The 20912-nt window shown below is 48.5% G+C and overlaps 1 protein-coding gene across 1 annotated transcript; it reads left to right on the top strand.

The window, feature by feature from the left end:
• Positions 1-56: 56 nt before the first annotated feature.
• On the top strand, positions 57-20906 carry sos2 (son of sevenless homolog 2 (Drosophila)). Its single transcript, XM_052086026.1, has 23 exons — positions 57-1059; positions 6094-6219; positions 6303-6434; positions 6519-6683; positions 6755-6961; positions 8100-8243; positions 8335-8445; positions 9002-9100; positions 9218-9345; positions 9787-10442; positions 11821-11902; positions 11999-12121; positions 12413-12525; positions 13757-13979; positions 14056-14175; positions 14253-14415; positions 15656-15773; positions 15858-16030; positions 16850-16966; positions 17121-17382; positions 17497-17538; positions 17701-17804; positions 18203-20906. Exons 1-23 carry the CDS (start codon positions 976-978, stop codon positions 18707-18709), a joined length of 3999 nt encoding a protein of 1332 aa, XP_051941986.1. The 5' UTR covers positions 57-975; the 3' UTR covers positions 18710-20906.
• Positions 20907-20912: the final 6 nt, after the last annotated feature.

Genomic DNA, 20912 nt, shown 5'->3' with positions numbered 1-20912 from the left:
TTTGTAATAAGAGGCCATTTAATGAATAAAGGAAGCAAGACTTGTACAGTATGTTACCACAACACACATTTTGGTGGAAGAGATGTCCCTTATGTCGGGCCTTTTTTTTGTTTTTGCCTGCCTAATTAAAATTAGGGACGCCAGCAGGCAGACAGCGGAGTTGCTCCGAACGAACATCTTGTCTGACTTCCCAAAGCGAACCAAAAACCATCCCGACTGCGTGAGCCTCCTCCTCCTGTGCCGCTCCGCTCAGCGAAGACGTTTCCCCGACGGGGCTTGACCGTGTCGCCGCCGGACTTGGTCACGTTTGGACAACTGCTGTACTACTTTTTTTCTAGAGGAGGGGGGATTTTCAACGCTTCCCAGCGGCAGAAGATGTCCGCGTGTGACGGCGGAGAAAGTGTGCCTTGTCCGTCGGGAGGCCAGCGGCGGCTTCCCTGCGCCGAGCTAACGCGCTAGCGTTACAGGTGTCTTCGAAGGCGGCGAAGAACCGACCGCATTTCCATTTTTTGCTCGACATCGGGCTTCTTCGACCCCCAATGCCGTCACTTTATTCAACTTAACGTGCCTGTGTTCATTTTAAACCGGCGAGGGTGTCGCTTTGCCACCTTGTTGTTAGCCTTTAGCCTCCGAGTTAGCCGCCGTGCCGTGTTTACACCGAACGGTGGGCTAACCCTCTCGTTAGCTTTGGCTGCTATCGAGAGGACCCCGGAGCTACATGTGCTTAACCCCGAATGTAGCTTGCTTTTCACCGCCTTAACCCCCCCCAAAAAAGACATCCTCGCCACCGGGCTAGCCAGCCTGGTTCGTGTACACTTGAAGCCACCCGGCCGCGTTGGACGGACTCTCAAGCTGTGCCCGCCGCCCTGGACTGACCCACCCACAAAAGGGGGCTAACTATCCGCCGGGGCCGATGCTGACAGTTCGGGCCGGAGCACGGCAACGCCAGGAGCCGCCACCGCCACCGCAGCAGCGATGCAGCCCCAGCAGATCTACGACTTTTCCAGTGACGAGAACAGTCACAAGTGGAGAGGCCTCTTCGTGCAAGCACTACGCAAGGTAAAGACTCCCGAGCAACAACGACAACACGTCTCCTGGCGTTCATTCTCAACTTTGGCCACCAAAACAAACACTTGCGTTCACTCCTTGCTGTTTATATCTGCTAAGTGGAAGCTTCTTATGCATTCTTCTCGATTTGACCAATTTATTCCCCAAGACTGATGATGATTGTGATCATGCCTCGGGCTCACCAACATATGTCACCAAAAGTAGGTTAGATAATCACACGTGAGCCTTGAAACTCAACTATTTGCTGTTTTTCGAACAATAACTATTATTTATTATTTTGGTGCTATCTTAGTGTCACGGAACTAAGGGAATCGCAGAGCTTGATTTAGACCAAAGTAGTGCTTTGCCACCAGTCCAAGGAACTGTTGAAAAGGGATCATGTTCATATGTATCTTTTTGCACCGAACTCAAAGATACTTGATTTTTGACGATCAGTCAATGCTGAGAGAAGAAGAAAATTCCCCTCCTGAAAGATGAGATGTTGGAAGTGAAAGAAAGTTATTCAGTCCTCCCCCCCCTGTTTTGAAAGCTTGATTTACTTCATTTGTGCCGTCTTCTAAGTCGGCCTGCTCATATTGTCTCGTAAATACAGTTTTCATTTTCTTCCCTCCCATCATTTGGCCTTGCTCTCTTTCTGAAGAGGCTCTCCTAAAACACGTTTGTTTTTACAATGTGTCATTTTGTGGTATTGGGGGCAAGATAAGATTTAGAAAGTAAGCATTTTTCAAAATATCCAACCTCGTTACTGATTATAGGTCACGTTAATGGCGGAAAATATTGTGGAATGACTTGTTTTGGGCTCGTGTTTGAATATCACACCCCCCCCCCCCCAAAAAAAAACATTTGAACAGAGTTTAGACTTTTGCTGTCATCGTGTATGTCACGTTGTCCATTGAGGAAGCCCAATATGGTTCCCAAGGGCCTACTGTAAATGAAACTTCCAGAAGGGGAAGTCATTTTAATTTGAATATCCTTGCTCAGCAAGATTGCAGCTTCCTTTGTCACCATCATTATCATCATCATCATAATCGTCGTCGTCGTCGTCAACGGGAACGTTCTCGCTTTCTGCAAAGGGATCCATTACACACGTCAACAGTAGGGCCCCGACCGTTTAAGCCGATTACGGCCGTTCAAACATCTAACCATTTTCAGAAATTGTCCGCGGGTAACACCGTTTTCATTGTTTTGCCACCCTAAAATCTGTTCCCTGAATCGAACGTTTAATTAATAAACATGACAAAATATATGATTATTATGAAAAGCTAATATGATAGAGGAATAAACATGGGCAGATCAGGAATCAGTGCAAAAAAAAAAATCAATCTAGAAAACTTTGCTTGCATCTGATTTAAAAATAAAGAAAAAATGTAAAAATTTGTTGACAGGTATAATTTTTGACGACTTAAAAAAAAAACGCTGCAACCGGCCGATAACATCGAAATTGACATAAATAAACAAATTCTGCACCGCTGCAGTTTATCGGTATTGGCGAAAGTGGCCCTAAATTTCCTCTCTGTTCTATTGACACCAAGGTCTTGCCTGTCACGTGCTGTGGGGGTGTCGGGTCGGGGGGGGTCGCGCTCCTCTTTTAGGAGGGCTAACGAGCCACGCTTCGTAGCATCGGGGAGCAACATCCAACGCCGCTCCGAGACGAGCGAGCGAAGTGAAAGTGGGACCGGGGCAATGTGGCGCTCGCTCTGTCTTAACTTGTTACGCAAGCGCTTCAGGGGAAGTCTGTCACGCAGAGACGCAAGAGCACTTTATGCTTTTGACCCTGAGAATGACTCTCTCTCGCTCTCGCTCTTTTTTTTTATTTGTGCTTAGCTACACATCCACAGAAAATATCAAATTTTACATGTTGTTGTTTGGCCAAAGATTGTCACAAAGAAACGCCAAAAAAAAAATTTTTTTCCTATTTAATGTAGTCCAAGAGATGGGCATACAATAGTGCAAATTTTGCTCTTGAGTTGATGCAATAAGTATGGCTAATCTGATAAATTTTGATAATTGTGATGGTTGTCAAACAAATCAACGAGCCGCCGGCCGATGACGGCGTTTGTGTCTCGACGGCGGCGTGCTTTTGCGCTTGCGGTGGCGTTGCCGCTATTCTGGACGACGGCGGCGTCGGCGGCTCATGTCGCCCACTGCGTAAACGGGGCTCATTTGGCCCGTGACGCGCCGCCGTTAATGGCAACTGTGCATTCCCGACGTCTGCCCTTTCACTGGCATCAAGAGTGACGTCGATGCTTTCTCATTCCTTTGCCGTGTTGCGTCGACGGGCCTCGCCGGCCGCCGTTTAAAGCTACGCCGGGTCACATTTTGATTCAACCTCGTCAACCATTTTCGCACATTGATCAGTCAAAGTCATGTCGTGAAAAAATTGTGTGGCCAATGGCATCAATTCATCAGATTTATTCATTCATTCATCTTCCGTACCGCTTGATCCTCACTAGGGTCGCGGGGGGTGCTGGAGCTTATCCCAGCCGTCTTCGGGCAGTAGGCGGGGGACACCCTGAATCGGTTGCCAGCCAATCGCAGGGCACACAGAAACGAACAACCATTCGCACTCACACTCACACCTAGGGACAATTTAGAGTGTTCAATCAGCCTGCCACGCATGTTTTTGGAATGTGGGAGGAAACCGGAGCACCCGGAGAAAACCCACGCAGGCCCGGGGAGAACATGCAAACTCCACACAGGGAGGCCGGAGCTGGAATCGAACCCGGTACCTCCGCACTGTGAATCCAACGTGCTAACCACTGGGCTACCTAAAGGAATAAAATGGACACCATCTGAACTGGATTTGGTCGTCTCAGCAAATGAATCAAGCACATTTCTTCGTTGTTAGCATTAGCATTAGCACAGAAGGCCAACGTTTAGTCACCGACACCTACAGGACTAAAGTGGAACAGCAACAGTCAGTATGCACAGCAATTGACTCATCTTGTGCACGTGGGTCAAAGTGACCCGGGACATCAAGCATTGGCGTTTTTGTGATTGTTTTTAAAAATGTTTTTTTTTTTTTTTTTTGTCATTTGTGTTGACGTGTGCCTTTTGTTTTTGGGATGGGTGTCGTGCGTGTGTTTGAACCTGCGCGCGGTGTCTTTTGTCTGCAACTTGATCTGTGCCCCGCGCTCTCCCCCCCAGACAGTCTGCTCGTAATGGCCGATGATGTCATGGCCTGAATCACAAACAGTGACACATGCTCGGCTTTAATAACAAGCCCCACCGCCGCACACACACACACACACACACACACACACAACCTGCAACCTGAGCCTAGCGTGCCACCCCCCCCCCCCCCCCCCTCCGACCCCACCTCAATAATCAATCGAATTAGAAATGTTAAGCCTGTGTCAACACGGTCCAGTTGCTATTGTACGTCCCAGCTTTGGTATTCCTTAACCACCGTTTTCAAACAAATGTCGCAGTAAACGTAAAATAAAAGCAAACTACTCAGCCAGACTAAAGTTTGATTTTGTGTCATAGTGCAAGTTGCTGATTTCATTCAATAATTAATAAGTTGTAATCAATTAATTTTGACATATCTTTAGTGGTTAAAAAAAAACAAAATGGCATCTATTTGTATTTTTCAACGTGCATTTTGCGGCATTTGCTCCCATCCTGCCGCTGTGTGGGCGGCGGCAAGTTTTGGTTGACGCGTGTTGCGCGCGGGCCTCGGTGAAGCGGGCCAACGATTGGGTGGGGGAAAAAAAAGAAGCGCAAGGAGGGGGAACCCCCGTGGTTGTGCGGCGCCATGACTCACCACTCTCGGCGCCCTCTGGAATTTGGTCAGGAGCGCGACGGGCTTGATCCCCCCCCCCCCCCCCCCCCGAATCATTTGCCATTTTTTTCTTTTTGTTGTCGTTGCCCAACTCGATCCTCAGAGGGGACTTTCTGAGCGCCGCAGCATCTCCAGTCCAGTCAGAGCCCAGGAATGCTCGGCGCCGATGACGTTGGCCTTTTTAAGTCTTAGCGCTCGCATTCCTTCCAGCGGGGGCCTGGCTTTTGCCTTCCCGGTTGGCCCCACTTTGCTCCTCTCCACCACCTCGTCGTTTGGCGTCCACCTGCTCGGCGCCTTTTCTGCCCCCCCCCCCCCCCCCCCCCCGAGGATCTCAATTGTGACCACATTCCTGCCCGAGGGCTGGGCCCCCGTCGACGGCGTCTGCAGGCCGTGCCCTTCCTTCGTGGCTCCGTGTCGATGTTGACGTCCATGGCACTACTTTTGAAATGCAGCTCGATTCTAACCTGCTTTTACTGCATGTACTTGTGTAATAATCTTTCTGCAAAGAGCGGCACCCTGATTTACAAGGTTGAATTAGCTACGTGACCAAGCTTGAGATTTTTATGGATCAAAATTTTTGGTGGCTACTCACTCGAGTGGAATGTTCGTACTGGTGTAAGTGAAAAAGTAAAAAAAAGTGATATCAAAATATCCCTCCTGTACAGTAAACCAACTTCGATTGCGGTTCCCTGTCCCGCCCCCCCCCCCCCCCCCGATTTTTTACGTTTTATTTTTTGGATCGGACTCACCTGTATTTTGGCCGAACTGTAATTCCCCTCCCGGACGCTAGATGGCGACACACTTAAGATGAGAGATTTGAAAAACAAATGAAAAACAAATAATTTTTTAAAAGAACGAAACCTCAAGCGCTGGGCTTCACGGCGGTCCGGTTTTTAGTTTGACGGAAAATAATTGTGAGTTACAGGCTTGCGGCCCTCGTCGATACACGAAAATCCAAATTGCCACTACGGGTGCCTTTAAAAGGCGTCGCCTCATCTGTTGCCGTGTGAGTGTGAGCTGTGGCCAACAGCATGTTTCGTGTTTGCTTTATGTTTCAACAATGAAGAGCTGAAAAGTGCCTTGGCAACCCCCCCTCCCCCCCCCCACCCTTTAGATCATTCCATTGATTATTGATTACTCAGGTAACATCAGCCCCGGCCGATAATGGTTCAATCGCTAGGTAACATATTAGCTTACGTATAAAGATGTGTTGCTAATTCCCCATCTTCTCATGTGTTCAGGTGCAGAAGCAGGTCCACCCCAACCTCCAGGCCAAGGAGGACGCCCTGCAGCACATTGAGGAGCTGATCCTGCAGCTTCTCAACATGCTGTGCGTGGCGCAGCCTCGCTCCGTGCAGGACGTGGAGGTAAAATTCTCGCCGCCGGCCGCCATCTTTGTCGCGCGTGCCGGGACGTCACGCTCACCTTTCGCTTTTGGGCGTCCCACCAGGAGCGAGTTCAGAAGACCTTTCCCCACCCGATAGACAAGTGGGCCATCGCCGACGCGCAGTCGGCCATCGAGAAGCGGAAGAGGAGGAATCCCTTGCTTCTCCCCGTGGACAAGATCCATCCGCTGCTTAAGGTTCGGGAAACGCCGATTCGGTTCATGAAATGCGCCGAAGTTGCCTGCTGACTCGTCACTTGTGACCCCCCCCCCCGCGTGCAGGAGGTCCTGGGCTACAGAGTCGACTACCACGTGTCGCTCTACATCGTGGCTGTCGTCGAGTACATCTCGGCGGACATTTTGAAGTTGGCAGGCAACTACGTGGGCAACATTCGGCACTATGAGATCAGCCAGCAGGACATCAAAGTGTCCATGTGTGCCGACAAGGTGAACATTTTTGCGATTTTTTTTGCCAGATTGATCACTAAAAGAGACCCCGACGCGCTTTGTCGTCGCAGGTGCTCATGGACATGTTCGACCAGGAGGACGACATCGGGCTGATGTCGCAGTGCGCGGACGAGCCGTCCACGTCGGGCGAGCTCACGTACGACGACCTGGTGCGGCTGGAGATCGCCGAGGAGCGCCAGTATCTGCGCGAGCTGGACCTCATCATCAAAGTGTTCCGTCACCACTTCCTGTCCAACTCCAAAATCTTTACGCCGCGGGTAAGCGAGTCACACGGGGGGGCCCCCCCACCGGCACGGCGCCAGGCGACGCCGAGCGCTTTCACTTCGGCTTACCGGCGGTAAACGTGACGAGCTCGGCGTAATTACAAACGCCTTTGCGTCAAATCCCGCGTAAGCGCTTTGAAGGATTACACACTGCGCGGTAAATGAAACCCAAACAAGACTTCTTACTATTTATTGTGAAGGCGAATGGAAAGTCGGGCCCTCCGCTGCGCCTTTTTGCACAGTTGCTCTTTTTTGGGTAATTTGTGGCGCGGCTCGGGCGAGGAGGCGCTCGCGGAATGCGCAGCGTGTTATTATGTTGAGACAAGAACGGCATCTGCGAGGAAGGCCCCGCCAAAATAACGTCCATTATGTCTGCCTGCTGCCGCTGCTGCTCGTCTCGGCGTTGTTTTTTTAGCAGAGTCTCGACCCCTTGCTTTGACAAAATACGAATGAAGATGACTATTTTTTTTTTTTTTTGACGTTAAGACAGAAGCAATAACGGATGATGATGCATTTTAATGAGGAAAAAGTTCAAATGTAACACAAATAGTCGCGTTATTTTCGGAGAAAAGTCAAAAATTGGTTTTGGGTGGAAAAATCTGATTATTGGCGCAAAAAAAAAATCGTGAGAATACGGGGGCGGGGGGTTCCACTTGGAATTGATTAATGACATTTCCATTCAATTTAATAGACAAAATTGATTTGGGGTCATGGGGTCAAATGGATTCAGGAAAATGGACTCATAAATGAAGGTGCCACTGTGAGGTAGACAAAACGGGCACCACGTTAGGTGCAACACTTGAAATCAAAATAAATAAAAAAAATAATAAAAATTAAAAATAATAATAAAAAAAAGAAAATTCTCTTGTTGCATATCGACAGTGGACCGCAGCATACTCACCGTAGATTTTCATATTGTTTGCATTTTTAAAGCAGTGTTTTTGTTTGGTGTCATATTCCGCCGTTGTTCATGGAAAACGCAATTTAGTATTCATCAGTTGTCGTTTTTTTTTTTTAAAGAACTTTTCTAAAGAAAAAAAAGCTATATTCTGCCCCCAGTTAAAAAAAAAAAAAAAAGAAGAAATCCCGCTTTTGTGTCTGCCCGTCTTTTGATTCCCGTTCTGCCGCTCAGGATGTGGAGGTGATCTTCAGCAACATCCTGGACATCCACGAGCTGACGGTGAAGCTGCTCGGCCTCATCGAGGACGCCGTGGAGATGACGGCCGACGGCAGCCCTCACCCGCTGGTGGGCAGTTGCTTCGAGGACCTGGCCGAGGTGCGCTCGTTTTTCACTCCCCCTCACGTCGGAATCCACGTCCGTATGTTGTCGTCAACACGGCTTTCCTTTCCCCCGCCGCTTTGCGCAGGAGCAAGCGTTTGACCCCTACGAGACTCTCTCTCAGGACATCCTCAGCAAAGACTTCCACGAGCACTTCAACAACCTGATGGCCCGACCCACCGCGGGCCTCTACTTCCAGGTACCGGAGCCAATGCGATTCAATTGAATCGATAATCATGGACAACCAAGGGGGGGCGCTGCTGTGCAGACTGCTGCTACATAGGCTCCGCCCCCGAGCGTATTGATTGTCCAGCGTTCCCATCGGGGGTGAAGGGGGAGATTTAAATGGATGCCACTGGGGTCGCTTCTTCTCCGGTTACTCCCGCTCCTCCCTTCCCCACCCTCGCACGTGTCAGAGATACAAACACGTACATCGCCATGAATGCTTCGGTATCAATTGCACCTGCACATGAATGAAACGGAAACGAAGCGTGCGCAAGCAGGACGAGTCCGAACACGTGTCGGCTGTCTGGCGTCGAAGCTTCTTTAGAAGTTGGGAATATCAGGATAAGAGTCAACGTGTTTGTGTTTGCGCGAGGATTTTTTTTGGGAGTGTTTTTCAAAATAATGCTAGACAAATCCATATTCTCGGTTCTTGAACGCTGTGGGCCCTGCGCTAGCCGCCTCATGATGTTAAAAAAAATTTTGTGGGTGTGTTTTTTTTTTTTTTTTTTTGTCGTCGTTAATGTTTGCAGTCTGTAGCAGAAGGCTTCAAAGAGGCCGTTCAGTACGTCCTTCCACAGCTGATGATGGTGCCCGTGTACCACTGCATGCACTATTTTGAGCTCCTGCAGGTACGTCCCTTTGTGATCCGTTTGGCGATATGCAACATTAGCGCACGGAGCAACAAGTGTGATGTTTTTTTTTTGTTTTTTTTGTTTTTGTTTTTTGTTTTTGCATCCACTGTGCAGCAACTTCAGGAGCGCAGTGAAGACCAGGACGACAGGGAGTGTCTGAAGCAGGCCATCACGGCGCTACTCAACCTCCAGTGCAGCGTGGAGCGCATCTACGCCAAGCAGCAGCCGCGGCGAAAACCCGGGTACGTGCTACGCACAAGAAACGAGGTTTCGATTTCTTGTCGGTAAACGTTAGCGGACTGTCAGAGTGAATCGGACGTGTGGGACTTTATCGTGTCAATTTTCGTAAAGGTAAATAATAATAATATAAAATGTGTTGACTTCTAAATTTTAAATTCTTCAAAAATGTATATAGCCTTTGCGATTTAAAAATTGCATTCTAGTACGCCGCAGTTGTCGATTTGAGTCATTGTTCAGCTCTCGGCTTAATTTTTTTTTTTTGCTTGATCAATCTCTACTTTCCGCATTATGCGGTAAGAAAATGAGAGATGAACTTCACCCCCTGGGCCCGTTCTTGCGCAATTTCCTTGTAGTTCAAGTTTTAAATGCCCATTGACACTTTGCGTCGCTGGAAATGGCTTCTTTCGAACGTCTCTTGTGACTTTCGCGCCTTCCCCCTGCAGCGAGCCCATGTACCGCCTGTACAGCCGTCAGATTCGTAGCAAGCAGCTGGCCATCAAGCGCATGAACGAGATCCAAAAGAGCATCGACGGCTGGGAGGGCAAGGACATCGGCCAGTGCTGCAGCGAGTTCATCCTGGAGGGCCCGCTGCTGCGCGCCGGCGCCAAGCACGAGCGCCACAACTTCCTGTTTGACGGTCTGATGATCAGCTGCAAGGCCAACCAGAGCTCGCGGCTGCCGGGCTCGGGCAGCGGCGCCGAGTACCGGCTGAAGGAGAAGTTTGTGCTGCGCAAGGTGCGCATCGTGGACCGCGAGGACTCGCCGGAGCTGCGGCACGCCTTCGAGCTGATGGGCAAGGACGAGAACTGCGCCGTGTTCTGCGCCCGCACCGCCGAGGAGAAGGCGGCTTGGATGGCGGCGCTGGTGACGCTGCAGTACCGCTCCACGCTGGACCGCATGCTGGACACGGTGCTTCAGCACGAGGAGCGGGCGCACCCGCTGCGGCTGCCCTCGCCCGAGCTGTACCGCTTCGCCGTGCAGGACTCGGAGGAGAACATCGTGTTTGAGGACAAGGTGCAGAGCAAGACGGGCATCCCCATCATCAAGGCGGGCACTGTGGTCAAACTCATCGAGAGGCTCACTTACCACATGTATGCTGGTAAGACCAAGCCCGCGCGCCTCCAAACGCGACCCCTGACGCGTAGCATGCTAATATCTAGCTCTCAACTCGGCTGTATTTCTAGAGCGCTTTAAAACAAACAAACAAAAGGAGCAAATATCAGATATGCAACAATAAAACATTCATCCATTCATTCATTCATTCATTCATCTTCCGAGCCGCTTGATCCTCACTAGGGTCGCGGGGGGTGCTGGAGCCTATCCCAGCTGTCTTCGGGCAGTCGGCGGGGGACACCCTGAATCGGTTGCCAGCCAATCACAGGGCACACAGAGACGAACAACCATTCGCACCCACACACACCTAGGGACAATTTAGAGTGTTCAATCAGCCTGCCACGCATGTTTTTGGAATGTGGGAGGAAACCGGAGCACCCGGAGAAAACCCACGCAGGCCCGGGGAGAACATGCAAACTCCACACAGGGAGGCCGGAGCTGGAATCGAACCCCGTACCTCTGCACTGTGAAGCCCACGTGCTAACCACAATCAGCCTGCCACGCATGTTTTTGGAATGTGGGAGGAAACCGGAGCACCCGGAGAAAACCCACGCAGGCCCGGGGAGAACATGCAAACTCCACACAGGGAGGCCGGAGCTGGAATCGAACCCGGTACCTCTGCACTGTGAAACCCACGTGCTAACCACAATCAGCCTGCCACGCATGTTTTTGGAATGTGGGAGGAAACCGGAGCACCCGGAGAAAAGCCACGCAAGCCCGGGGGAGAACATGCAAACTCCACACAGGGAGGCCGGAGCTGGAATCGAACCCCGTACCTCTGCACTGTGAAGCCGACGTGCTAACCACTGGACTACCGGGCCGCACAATAAAACTTTTTTTTTTTTAATGGCACCCGAGGGGGCTTGCCGAACGTCCAGCGAGAGGTCATTCCAAAGAGAGGGACCAACAACGGAGAACGCTTGGTCCCCTCTGAGCCTCCGCTTAGTTCTTGATACCTCTAATAATGTGTTGGGGGGTGGGGGGGGGGGCGTTTAAAGTGTTGAAAACAAATCATAGGATCTTAAAAAGAAGTCTAAAATGTAGAGGGAGTTAGTGAAGGGATGCCACAGGAGGAGCCATGTTGCTCCCTCTTACGAGTACAAGATCAAGAGGCGGGCAGCGGCGTTCTGGAGCAACTGGAGACGCTTGGTGGAGAATCGGCTGACTCCAAAGTCAAATGCATTCCAGTAATCCAGCCGGGATGTGACGATGGAGAGATTTTACTTGAGCCAATTGCCTGAGATGAAAGAAGCTCAACGTTTCATATTCCGTGCAACAATATTTACCGTTATGTCATTCAGATGAAATGCAAGTACGTATTGGCTTATTTGCATCTTTGTATCTCAACTCTTTGTTTCTCTTAGATCCAAACTTTGTGCGCACTTTTTTGACCACGTACCGATCCTTCTGCAAGCCTCAGGAGCTTCTGACACTCCTGATTGACAGGTACTGTCATCCCTTTATGGCAAAAAAAAAATCAGGACTATTATTATTAATTACCGTGCTCGACGTTGTTCCTCGGCGATCATCATGTCCGTTTAGAATCGAAATCCCGGAGCCGGAGCCCACGGAGGAGGACCGGCAGGCCCTGTGGAACGGCGACCAGCCTATGGCGGCTGAGCTGCAGAGGTTCCGCAAGGAATATGTGCAGCCGGTCCAGCTCAGGTGAGATAGTTGGTGAAAGAAGGAAGTTGCAGATTTGTAGGAAAACGTCGTCCGCACGCACTTTAGCCCGTGAAATAAAAATTGATGCCGTCTGAAGAAGCTTCTTTGGAATTGTTTCAGATTCTTCTTCTGTTGTTGAACTGGCCTACCCTTAAAACCACTTTTGTGTCGTAACTTTTTTTTCCCTTATAAGGAGCGAACGGGGGCCGCTCAAGGCCACATGAGCCCCCGCGGTCGCATTGGCCATGCAACAAAAACGCACCAACTGCTTTTTGTCTTTGCGCCACGCAGGGTTCTCAACGTTTTCCGCCAGTGGGTGGAGCATCATTTCTACGACTTTGAAAACGACCCTGAGCTGAGGACTCGCTTGGAGGAATACATCACCAGCAAAATCCAACTGCGAGGTCAGGATCCTTGCTTTGAGGGGGGTGGGGGGGGGGCATAAAACAGTTCCTTGATGAGATTTTAAAAAACAAAACAAAAAACCCTTTATTTTATTTTTTAATTTATTTTCAGAATTTTCGATAATATAAACATTTTAATAAATAAAAATAAATATGAATAATAATAAATATTATAAAATAATATAATACAATAGTTTCGATAATATAAAAATATTAATAAATAAAAATAAATATTAATAATAATAAATAAGATTATAAAATAATATAATAAAATATTTTCGATAATATACAAATATTAATAAATAAAAATAAATATGAATAATAAATATTATAAAATAATATAATAAAATATTTTCGATAATATAAACATATTAATAAATAAAAATAAATATGAATAATAATAAATATTATAAAATAATATAATAAAATATTTTCGATAATATAAAAATATTAATAAATAAAAATAAATATTAATAATAATAAATAAGATTATAAAATAATATAATAAAATATTTTCGATAATATAAAAATATTAATAAATAAAAATAAATATTAATAATAATAAATAATATTATAAAATAATATAATAAAATATTTTCGATAATATAAAAATATTAATAAATAAAAATAAACATTATTAATAATAATATTATAAAAAATATTTACGATAATATAAAAATATTAATAAATATAAATATTTATAATAAATAATATTATAAAATAATATAATAAAATATTTTCGATAATATAAAAATATTAATAAATAAAAATAAGTATTATTAATAATAAATAACACTATAAAATAATATTTGCGATAATATAAAAATATTAATAAATATAAATATTTATAATAATAAATAATATTATAAGATATTTTCGATAATATAAAAATATTAATAAATAAAAATAAATATTATTAATAATAAATAATATTATAGAATAATATTTGCGATAATATAAAAATATTAATAAATAAAAATAAATATTAATAATAAATAATATTATAAAATAATATAATAAAATATTTTCGATAACAACTAAAAGATATACAGAGGTCGTTTTCAAGTCAGAAAATGGCCGTTAAAAACATAAAAGTGTTATTATTAATATTTGGACCGATATCCCCCTGTCGGCCACGTGGTCGGCCGGTGATTTTAAAAGTCACCGCTCCCGTCCTAGTTCCACTTTGAACGGAACCTCCATGAGCGCCGCCTCCGCTTTTTGTCGGCAGGCAAGTCCATGCGCAAGTGGGTGGAGTCCATCAACAAGATCATCCGCCGCAAGCTGCAGACGCAGTCGAACGGCGTGAGCCACAACATCACCTTCGAGAGCCCGCCCCCGCCCATCGAGTGGCACATCTGCCGCAGCGGCCAGGTGGACTCCTTCGATCTCATGACCCTGCACCCCATCGAGATCGCCCGGCAGCTGACCCTGCTGGAGTCCGAGCTCTACAGGTGAGTGGGCGGCGGCCGCGGAGCCGGTTGAGCGTCCGAGAAACGCCGGCTGACGGCCGTCCCTCCCGTCCCGCAGAGCCGTTCGGCCGTCCGAGCTGGTGGGAAGCGTGTGGACCAAAGAGGACAAAGAGAAGAACTCGCCCAACTTGCTGCGAATGATCCGACACACCACCAACCTCACGCTGTGGTTTGAGAAGTGAGCGTCGCGGCCGACCAAGTCCTCTTTTTGCGACGCCGCCTCCCGAATTAAGTGTCACGAATTGGGGGCGGCAGGTGCATCGTGGAGACCATGAACCTGGAGGAGCGCGTGGCGGTGTGGATGCGCGTCATCGAGATCCTGCAGGTCTTTCAGGAGCTCAACAACTTCAACGGCGTGCTGGAGGTGGTCAGCGCCATCAACTCTGTGCCCGTCTACCGCCTGGACCACACCTACGAGGTCAGTAAGACCGTCGGCGCATGCACCATTGGCTCAAAAAACGCTCAAGCAAATTTCCTCCAATAACTACTTCCAGATCATTATTTCACCTAAGCACTTAATCTGGTCCAGCGTTGGACGCGACAAGAAAGTAGTTCGTTTTTGTTCGAGACTTGCCAGGCTTTGTTAGACTTCCAGAAAAGTTGCGTTACGTGACCGCCAATTTCCTACCTCGGCCTGGCTCCGTCTTTGGATTGTACATTAAAGAGCGCTGTCCTGTTTTTGTTGAAATTCCTCCTTTAAAAATGGCGCCTTCAACCAACACCAGATTGGAGGGTGAAAGTCACGGCTGCCTTCAAAAAAATATATTATATATTATTATTCATTCATTCATTCATCTTCCGAGCCGCTTGATCCTCACTAGGGTCGCGGGGGGGTGCTGGAGCCTATCCCAGCCGTCTTCGGGCAGTAGGTGGGGGACACCCTGAATCGGTTGCCAGCCAATCGCAGGGCACACAGAAACGAACAACCATTCGCACTCACACTCACACCTAGGGACAATTTAGAGTGTTCAATCAGCCTGCCACGCATGTTTTTTGGAATGTGGGAGGAAACCGGAGCACCCGGAGAAAAACCACGCAGGCCCGGGGAGAACATGCAAACTCCACACAGGGAGGCCGGAGCTGGAATCGAACCCGGTACCTCTGCACTGTGAAGCCGACGTGCTAACCACTGGACTACCGGGCCGCCCATATATATAATTATATTATTTATATATAAATATAAAAAAAATATTGTTCAAAAAATAAATACATCAATAGTACGGGTGAACATAGTTTAAAAAAAAATTTAATCTAACTTTTGTGAACTGAACATGTCGAAAAATGAACTTCCCCAACACTGCTTTGGTCTTTTGCGACTGCGTTTCACATTACTTTTGCGATTAGCATTTGTTTTTCTTTGTTGTCGTGTGCTTGGTTGCTACTCGCTAGAAGACGAGCTTGCTTTCCACCGCAGAGGTGGGGGGGATAAGTTAGAGGAGGGGGATCCACGCCACGCAACTCATAGCTGCTGCCCATCGACGTGTTACGAGGGAGAGTTAGCTTAGCATGTAGCGCCCCGCCCCCGCCCCCAGGAAGCGAGTAGAATGTCGTTATTCTGGGAGGTTGGGTGAATAGTAGCCCTTCAGCTAATTGACGTCACCCGCATTTCCTCCAAGATGGCCTCATTTGATGCTGTATGTGCGTGCGTGTGTCTGCAGGCCATCCCAGAGAGAAAGAAGAAGATCCTGGAGGAAGCGGTGGAACTGAGTCAAGACCATTTCAAGAAGTATTTAGCCAAACTCAAGTCCATCAACCCGCCCTGCGTGCCTTTCTTTGGTTCGTCCGCCGCCAAAACCTTTCCCGGCCCGCGTCTTTCTCCGCTCGGGGCTAAAAGATCAGCCCTCCTCCTCCACTCCGCAGGTATCTACCTGACCAACATCCTCAAGACGGAGGAGGGCAATCCGGACTTCCTGAAACGCCACGGCAAGGAGCTGATCAACTTCAGCAAGCGCAGAAAAGTGGCAGAGATCACCGGCGAGATCCAGCAGTACCAGAACCAGCCCTACTGCCTTAAAGTGGAGCACGACATCAGGGTGGGTGCTCGACCGCTAGCGCGGCCGCTAGCGCGCAGAACATCAGAGAGAGAGTAGTGATGGGAATTCCGGCTCCTTTTAGAGAGCCGGCTCTTTTGGATCGGCTCCCTAAAAAGAGCCGGCTCTTTAGGCTCCCAAATGGCTCCTCAGTTTTTTTGTTGCTTAAATTAATTTAATACCAGAAATAACGTAATATGTGTAAAATGAAGTACTAATGCAAAAAATAGACATATCAAATATTTATTATTTATATGGCTTTATTTATATTCTTCTGAACATACTCGACATGGAGTGCTACAAAAATAAAAACAAAGTACAAAGACCCATCTCAAAACAAGGTTGTCAAAAAGTTCCAATCTCTGAATATGTGTGCGTGCGTGCGTGCGTGAGTAACCCTCCCCCTTCCGGCTCCCCAATGAGGAGCCGGTTCCCAATGAGGTGGGAGCCGGCTCCCATCGTTCACTTCAAAGAGCCGGCTCTCGGAGCCGACCCGTTCGCGAACGACACATCACTATTAGAGAGTCCGCTACTACGACGACGACATTTCAAACTTGATCCTCCTTATTCACTTCCACTTCAGAAGCAAAACACTTTGACTTGCAGTCTTTTAAGTATTCAAATGTGACATCACAAAACTCGACCAAAATCCGTCAATAATCAGACTTGGAGCTATAAATCATGAGACGAGTTAACATGCGGACTGAACTTATCTCGACATGATATTAATGGATGAGTAAAAATAATGTGGATTTAAAAAAAGATTTTTTTTAAAAAGATTTTTGAAATGTAGGCGTTGACTGACTTGTTTTGAATCCTCAGAGATTCTTTGAGAACTTGAACCCGATGGGAAACCGGAGCGAAAAGGAGTTTTCTGACTACTTGTTCAACACATCCATGGAGATCGAGCCCAGGAACTGCAGACAAGCGCCTCGATTTGTAAGCCACCGCTTTCCGAAGGCATTTGGCGGGAGAAAAATACACAAAATGTCATTTTTCACCCCCCCAGGGGAAAAAAAAAAATTTGGGGGGGGGGCGGGAAATTAGGAAAAACTGTGAGGTTTAATATGCGGCGTCTCCTCCTGCCCACCAGCCCCGAAAGACGGCCTACACGCTGAAATCGCCGGGAATCCGTCCCGTCCGTCCCGTGCGAACGTCTACCTCCGGCCACCCGGTGCCCCTGGAGAGGGAGCCGGTCCACAAGATCACCTTCCGCAGCATCGCCGAGACGGACGGCGAGACGCCGGCGTCCGCCTCGGTGCCCACCTCCCCCAACACGCCCACGCCGCCGCAGTCGGCCTCCTCCGACCTCAGCTCGGTCTTCATGGAGCACGACCTCAGCAGCTCCTACGGCGGTGCGTCGGCGCCCCCCCCCCCGCCCCCACGCGCGGAATTCGGACGATTGTTTTGGAATCCCCCCCTACCCGAGTAAATCTGACCAACTTCCCTTTTTTTTTTGTATCTTGCAGGCTCCAACTCCATTTTTGCTCCCGTTCTGCTGCCGCCTTCAAGTGAGTGAATCGGACGAGTTTTCGTGCTGGCCGCTGCGACCAGGCGGGAAATCGCACGACTTTGGGATTTTACTCGGACCTACTCGAAAAGATCGCATGCGATTTGGTGATTCTTTAAAAAAAAATATATATATCTTTTTTTTTTTTTTTTCTTGCGGTCAGGGTTCCAGTCGGTGTCTTGCGGCAGCCTTCACCAGTTGGGGGAAGAGCTCCTCAAACCGCCGCCGCTTCCCCCCCGAAGGAAGGACCCCATGTCAGAAAGCAAGGTAAGAGTTGAGACTTTTGAAGCCTCTTGAGCTTGAAGTGTCCCACTCTGAAGGCCTTCAGAGCCAAATTTGGGATGCCGAGCAGCACGGTGGCTCCTGACCGGACATTTTGGGCCGCGCGCGATGTCAAATGACTTGCTAATAGCTTCACATTTGCACTCGTGTTCGGTTCATTAACAAGAAATGAGAACTGAAATGTGAAACTGGAGGTTTTTTGGGGGGGGGGCAACAAAAAGTATTCAAGAATAATAAATATTTACTATAATATTTATATCAATATTTCCTTGTCATTTGAGCGTAAATAATTTGACATTTTTTTTAAGTTAGCCAAAATGCTAAAAGTGTGGACAATGAATTAAACCCAAACTAAAGCAAGCGTTGTTGTTTTGTGTCACCAGAGCTCTCGGTCGGACAGCCCCCCCGCCATCCCCCCGCGGCTCCCGCCGCCCTTGCCCAGAATGCAGCCGCGGACGCCGGGTTACAACGGCCCCCTGGACGGGCCCCTGCCCAGCCCTCCCCCGCCTCCTCCCCGGGACCCCCTCCCCGACACGCCGCCACCCGTGCCCCAGCGGCCCCCGGAGATCTTCATCAACTACCCGCTCAACCTGCAGCCCTCGCCGGTGGGCCGCTACCACTGGGACTTTGGCAGCTCGCCCGCTTCGCCCAACACGCCGCCCGGCACGCCCTCGCCGCGTGTGCCCCGCCGGGGCTGCCCGCTCAGCGCCAGCCAAAACAGCCTGTGTCCGCCGCCGCCGCCGCCGCCGGCCCCCATCGTCGCCGCCCCGCCCGTGCCCCCCCGCCACAACTCCAGCCCGCAGTTGCCCAAGCTGCCACCAAAGACGTACAAGCGCGAGCTGCTGCACGGCCTCTCGCTGGTGGAAAACAGCGCCTCGGGGGACCCGTAAGCCACGCCTTCTTCGCCGGCCCCCCGGGACGACGAGAACCCGACTGACTCGTGTCGGCCACGGCGGCCTAGCGGTTCCGAGTCTCGGCTCTCTGGCCTTCCCGTTTGGAGTGTGCATGTTGTCCCCCCCCCCCCCCCGTGCTTTCCTCCCACTTTCCAAAAACGTGCATGTTCGGTTCACTGAAGACTCGAAATGGGCCGTCGTGGACCTTTCCTTGGTCTAAATGTGCCCGGCGATTGGCCGGCGACCCATCCAGGGTGTACCTTTCGGCCGCCATGGGAGCCGGTTCGCCCGCCGCCCTGACTTAAGAGGACAAGCGCTTTAGAAATTCTGGAGATCAACATGCCAAGTCACATTTTGCCTCAATCGAAGTCCTTTATTGTTTCAACAGTGTCTTTTGGGGCTCGGCTTAGCCGTTCTGAGGTTCCGGGTTCCGGGTTCCAAACGCAGCTACTCGGGCTTCCTCCCACGTTCCGAAATGCCTGCACGTTGGGTTCATTGAAGGCTCAAAAATTTGCTCACGGCACCAATGCTCGGTTGACTATCTCTGTGATTGTCCGGCGGACCGGTTCAGGGTGCGCTCTGCCTCTCGCCCGCCGTCAGCTGGGATAAGCTCCAGCTCATCCGTCGCCCTCGTGAAAACAAGCACTATAGAAAACGGATGCGTAGTCGGTTGTGTAAAAGGTGCACTCTAAAGGCAGTTGCGCCCCAAAAATAGAGATCAATAAAATGGGTTCAATTGACCCAAATAGTTGCTAACCCCTTTCTAATCAATAATTGGATTTGTTTTTGTATTGTTTCAAACTAACGTTTCCCCACACAGCAATCCAATTTTTTGGGGGTTATTTTGTGATCCCAAGTAGCGGCCAGTCCCTTCGTGACCCATCATGGGGGTTATTTTTGAACCACCTGTTTTTAGAGTGTCCCCCCCCCCCGCTTCTGGTCGGCATCCAATCCAGGGTGTGGCCTGCCTTTTGCCCAAAGATGGCCGGGATAGGCTCCAGCTTAGCCATGACTCGAATGAGGACAAGCACTCGACAACGCGGATGGCTGTCTTGCGATAGAAAACAGACGCATCCCGTTTGGGAAAGTTCTCACCAGTTGTAGCTTCAACTGTTACGCTTCCTTCTCACCGAACAGCTGCCAAAGTCTTACGTATTTTATGCAGGGGCATAAGGGAAAGGGATTCTTTGTTTGCTTTTTCTCTTTTTTTTTTTTTTTTTTTACGTGACTTGCAAAAGGCGACAGTGATTCCCGCCGTCCCCTCAACTCAACACTGTGACTGTTTCCAAGCCACACAAAAAGTTGCCTTCCCCCCTCCTCCCAACCACACATGGCTCGGATTTTTTTTGCACATCGAGCTCCGGCAAAGTTCGATTCCCGTCAAGCCACGATGTCAAAAAGGCGGCGTAAACAAGTCGGAATGACCCTTACCCAAGCGCCAAATAGCTAGAAACGTTCTCCCCCGAACCCCCCCCCAGACTGAGAATCCAGCCAACCACGCCGCTCGGATGTGCCTTTTTGTTTTGTTTTCTACTTCACGGTGTCTGTAATAATATGCTAAAATGGAAACAACAAAAAGAAAAACAAGTTGCCTATGTAACGTTTAGAACAACAACAAAAAAAAATTACGACTATGAACTTGTACATGATTGTGTGTGTGTGTGTGTGTGTGTGCGCGCGCATACACTGACTAAATAATTGTGACGTTTCTGGTTGTACTCTCATCCACAGCTCTTCAGTCCAGTATTGCCTAATAATAATAATAATAATGATATTCATAATAATATTGAGCGATGCTGCTACAGTGGGATAAATAACAGAAAAGCAACTAACACACTTTTACAATCTACAGTGGAAGCCATTTTGTTCCTCTCGAAAGTTGTTGTAAAACAAAATATGGCGAGCACTTAATCCTGCCGAGTCTCATTCAAAACTTTTTGTATATATATTTTTTTTGGGGGGGGGGCAGGGGGGGGGGTGAGAAACACGTTCACCTTAGGCCGTTTTGGTTGAGGATCCCCCACACACTAATGATGTGTCGGTCGCTCTTTGAAATGAACGATATATAATGTATTGGCGCCGTCTTGTGGCCGCTATAGGCAATTACAAACTTGCACATTTTCTTAAGCTTATATTGTGGCGTAACTTTATTTCCCATGAGACTCTTTACAAGCATAAGACAACGTTACTCAAACACCCC

The sequence above is a fragment of the Hippocampus zosterae genome, chromosome 14 (genome assembly GCF_025434085.1).
Source record: "Hippocampus zosterae strain Florida chromosome 14, ASM2543408v3, whole genome shotgun sequence".
NCBI lineage: Eukaryota > Metazoa > Chordata > Actinopteri > Syngnathiformes > Syngnathidae > Hippocampus > Hippocampus zosterae.
The sequence above is the reverse complement of the archived record's forward strand: the minus strand, read 5'-3'. Positions and strand labels throughout refer to the sequence as shown.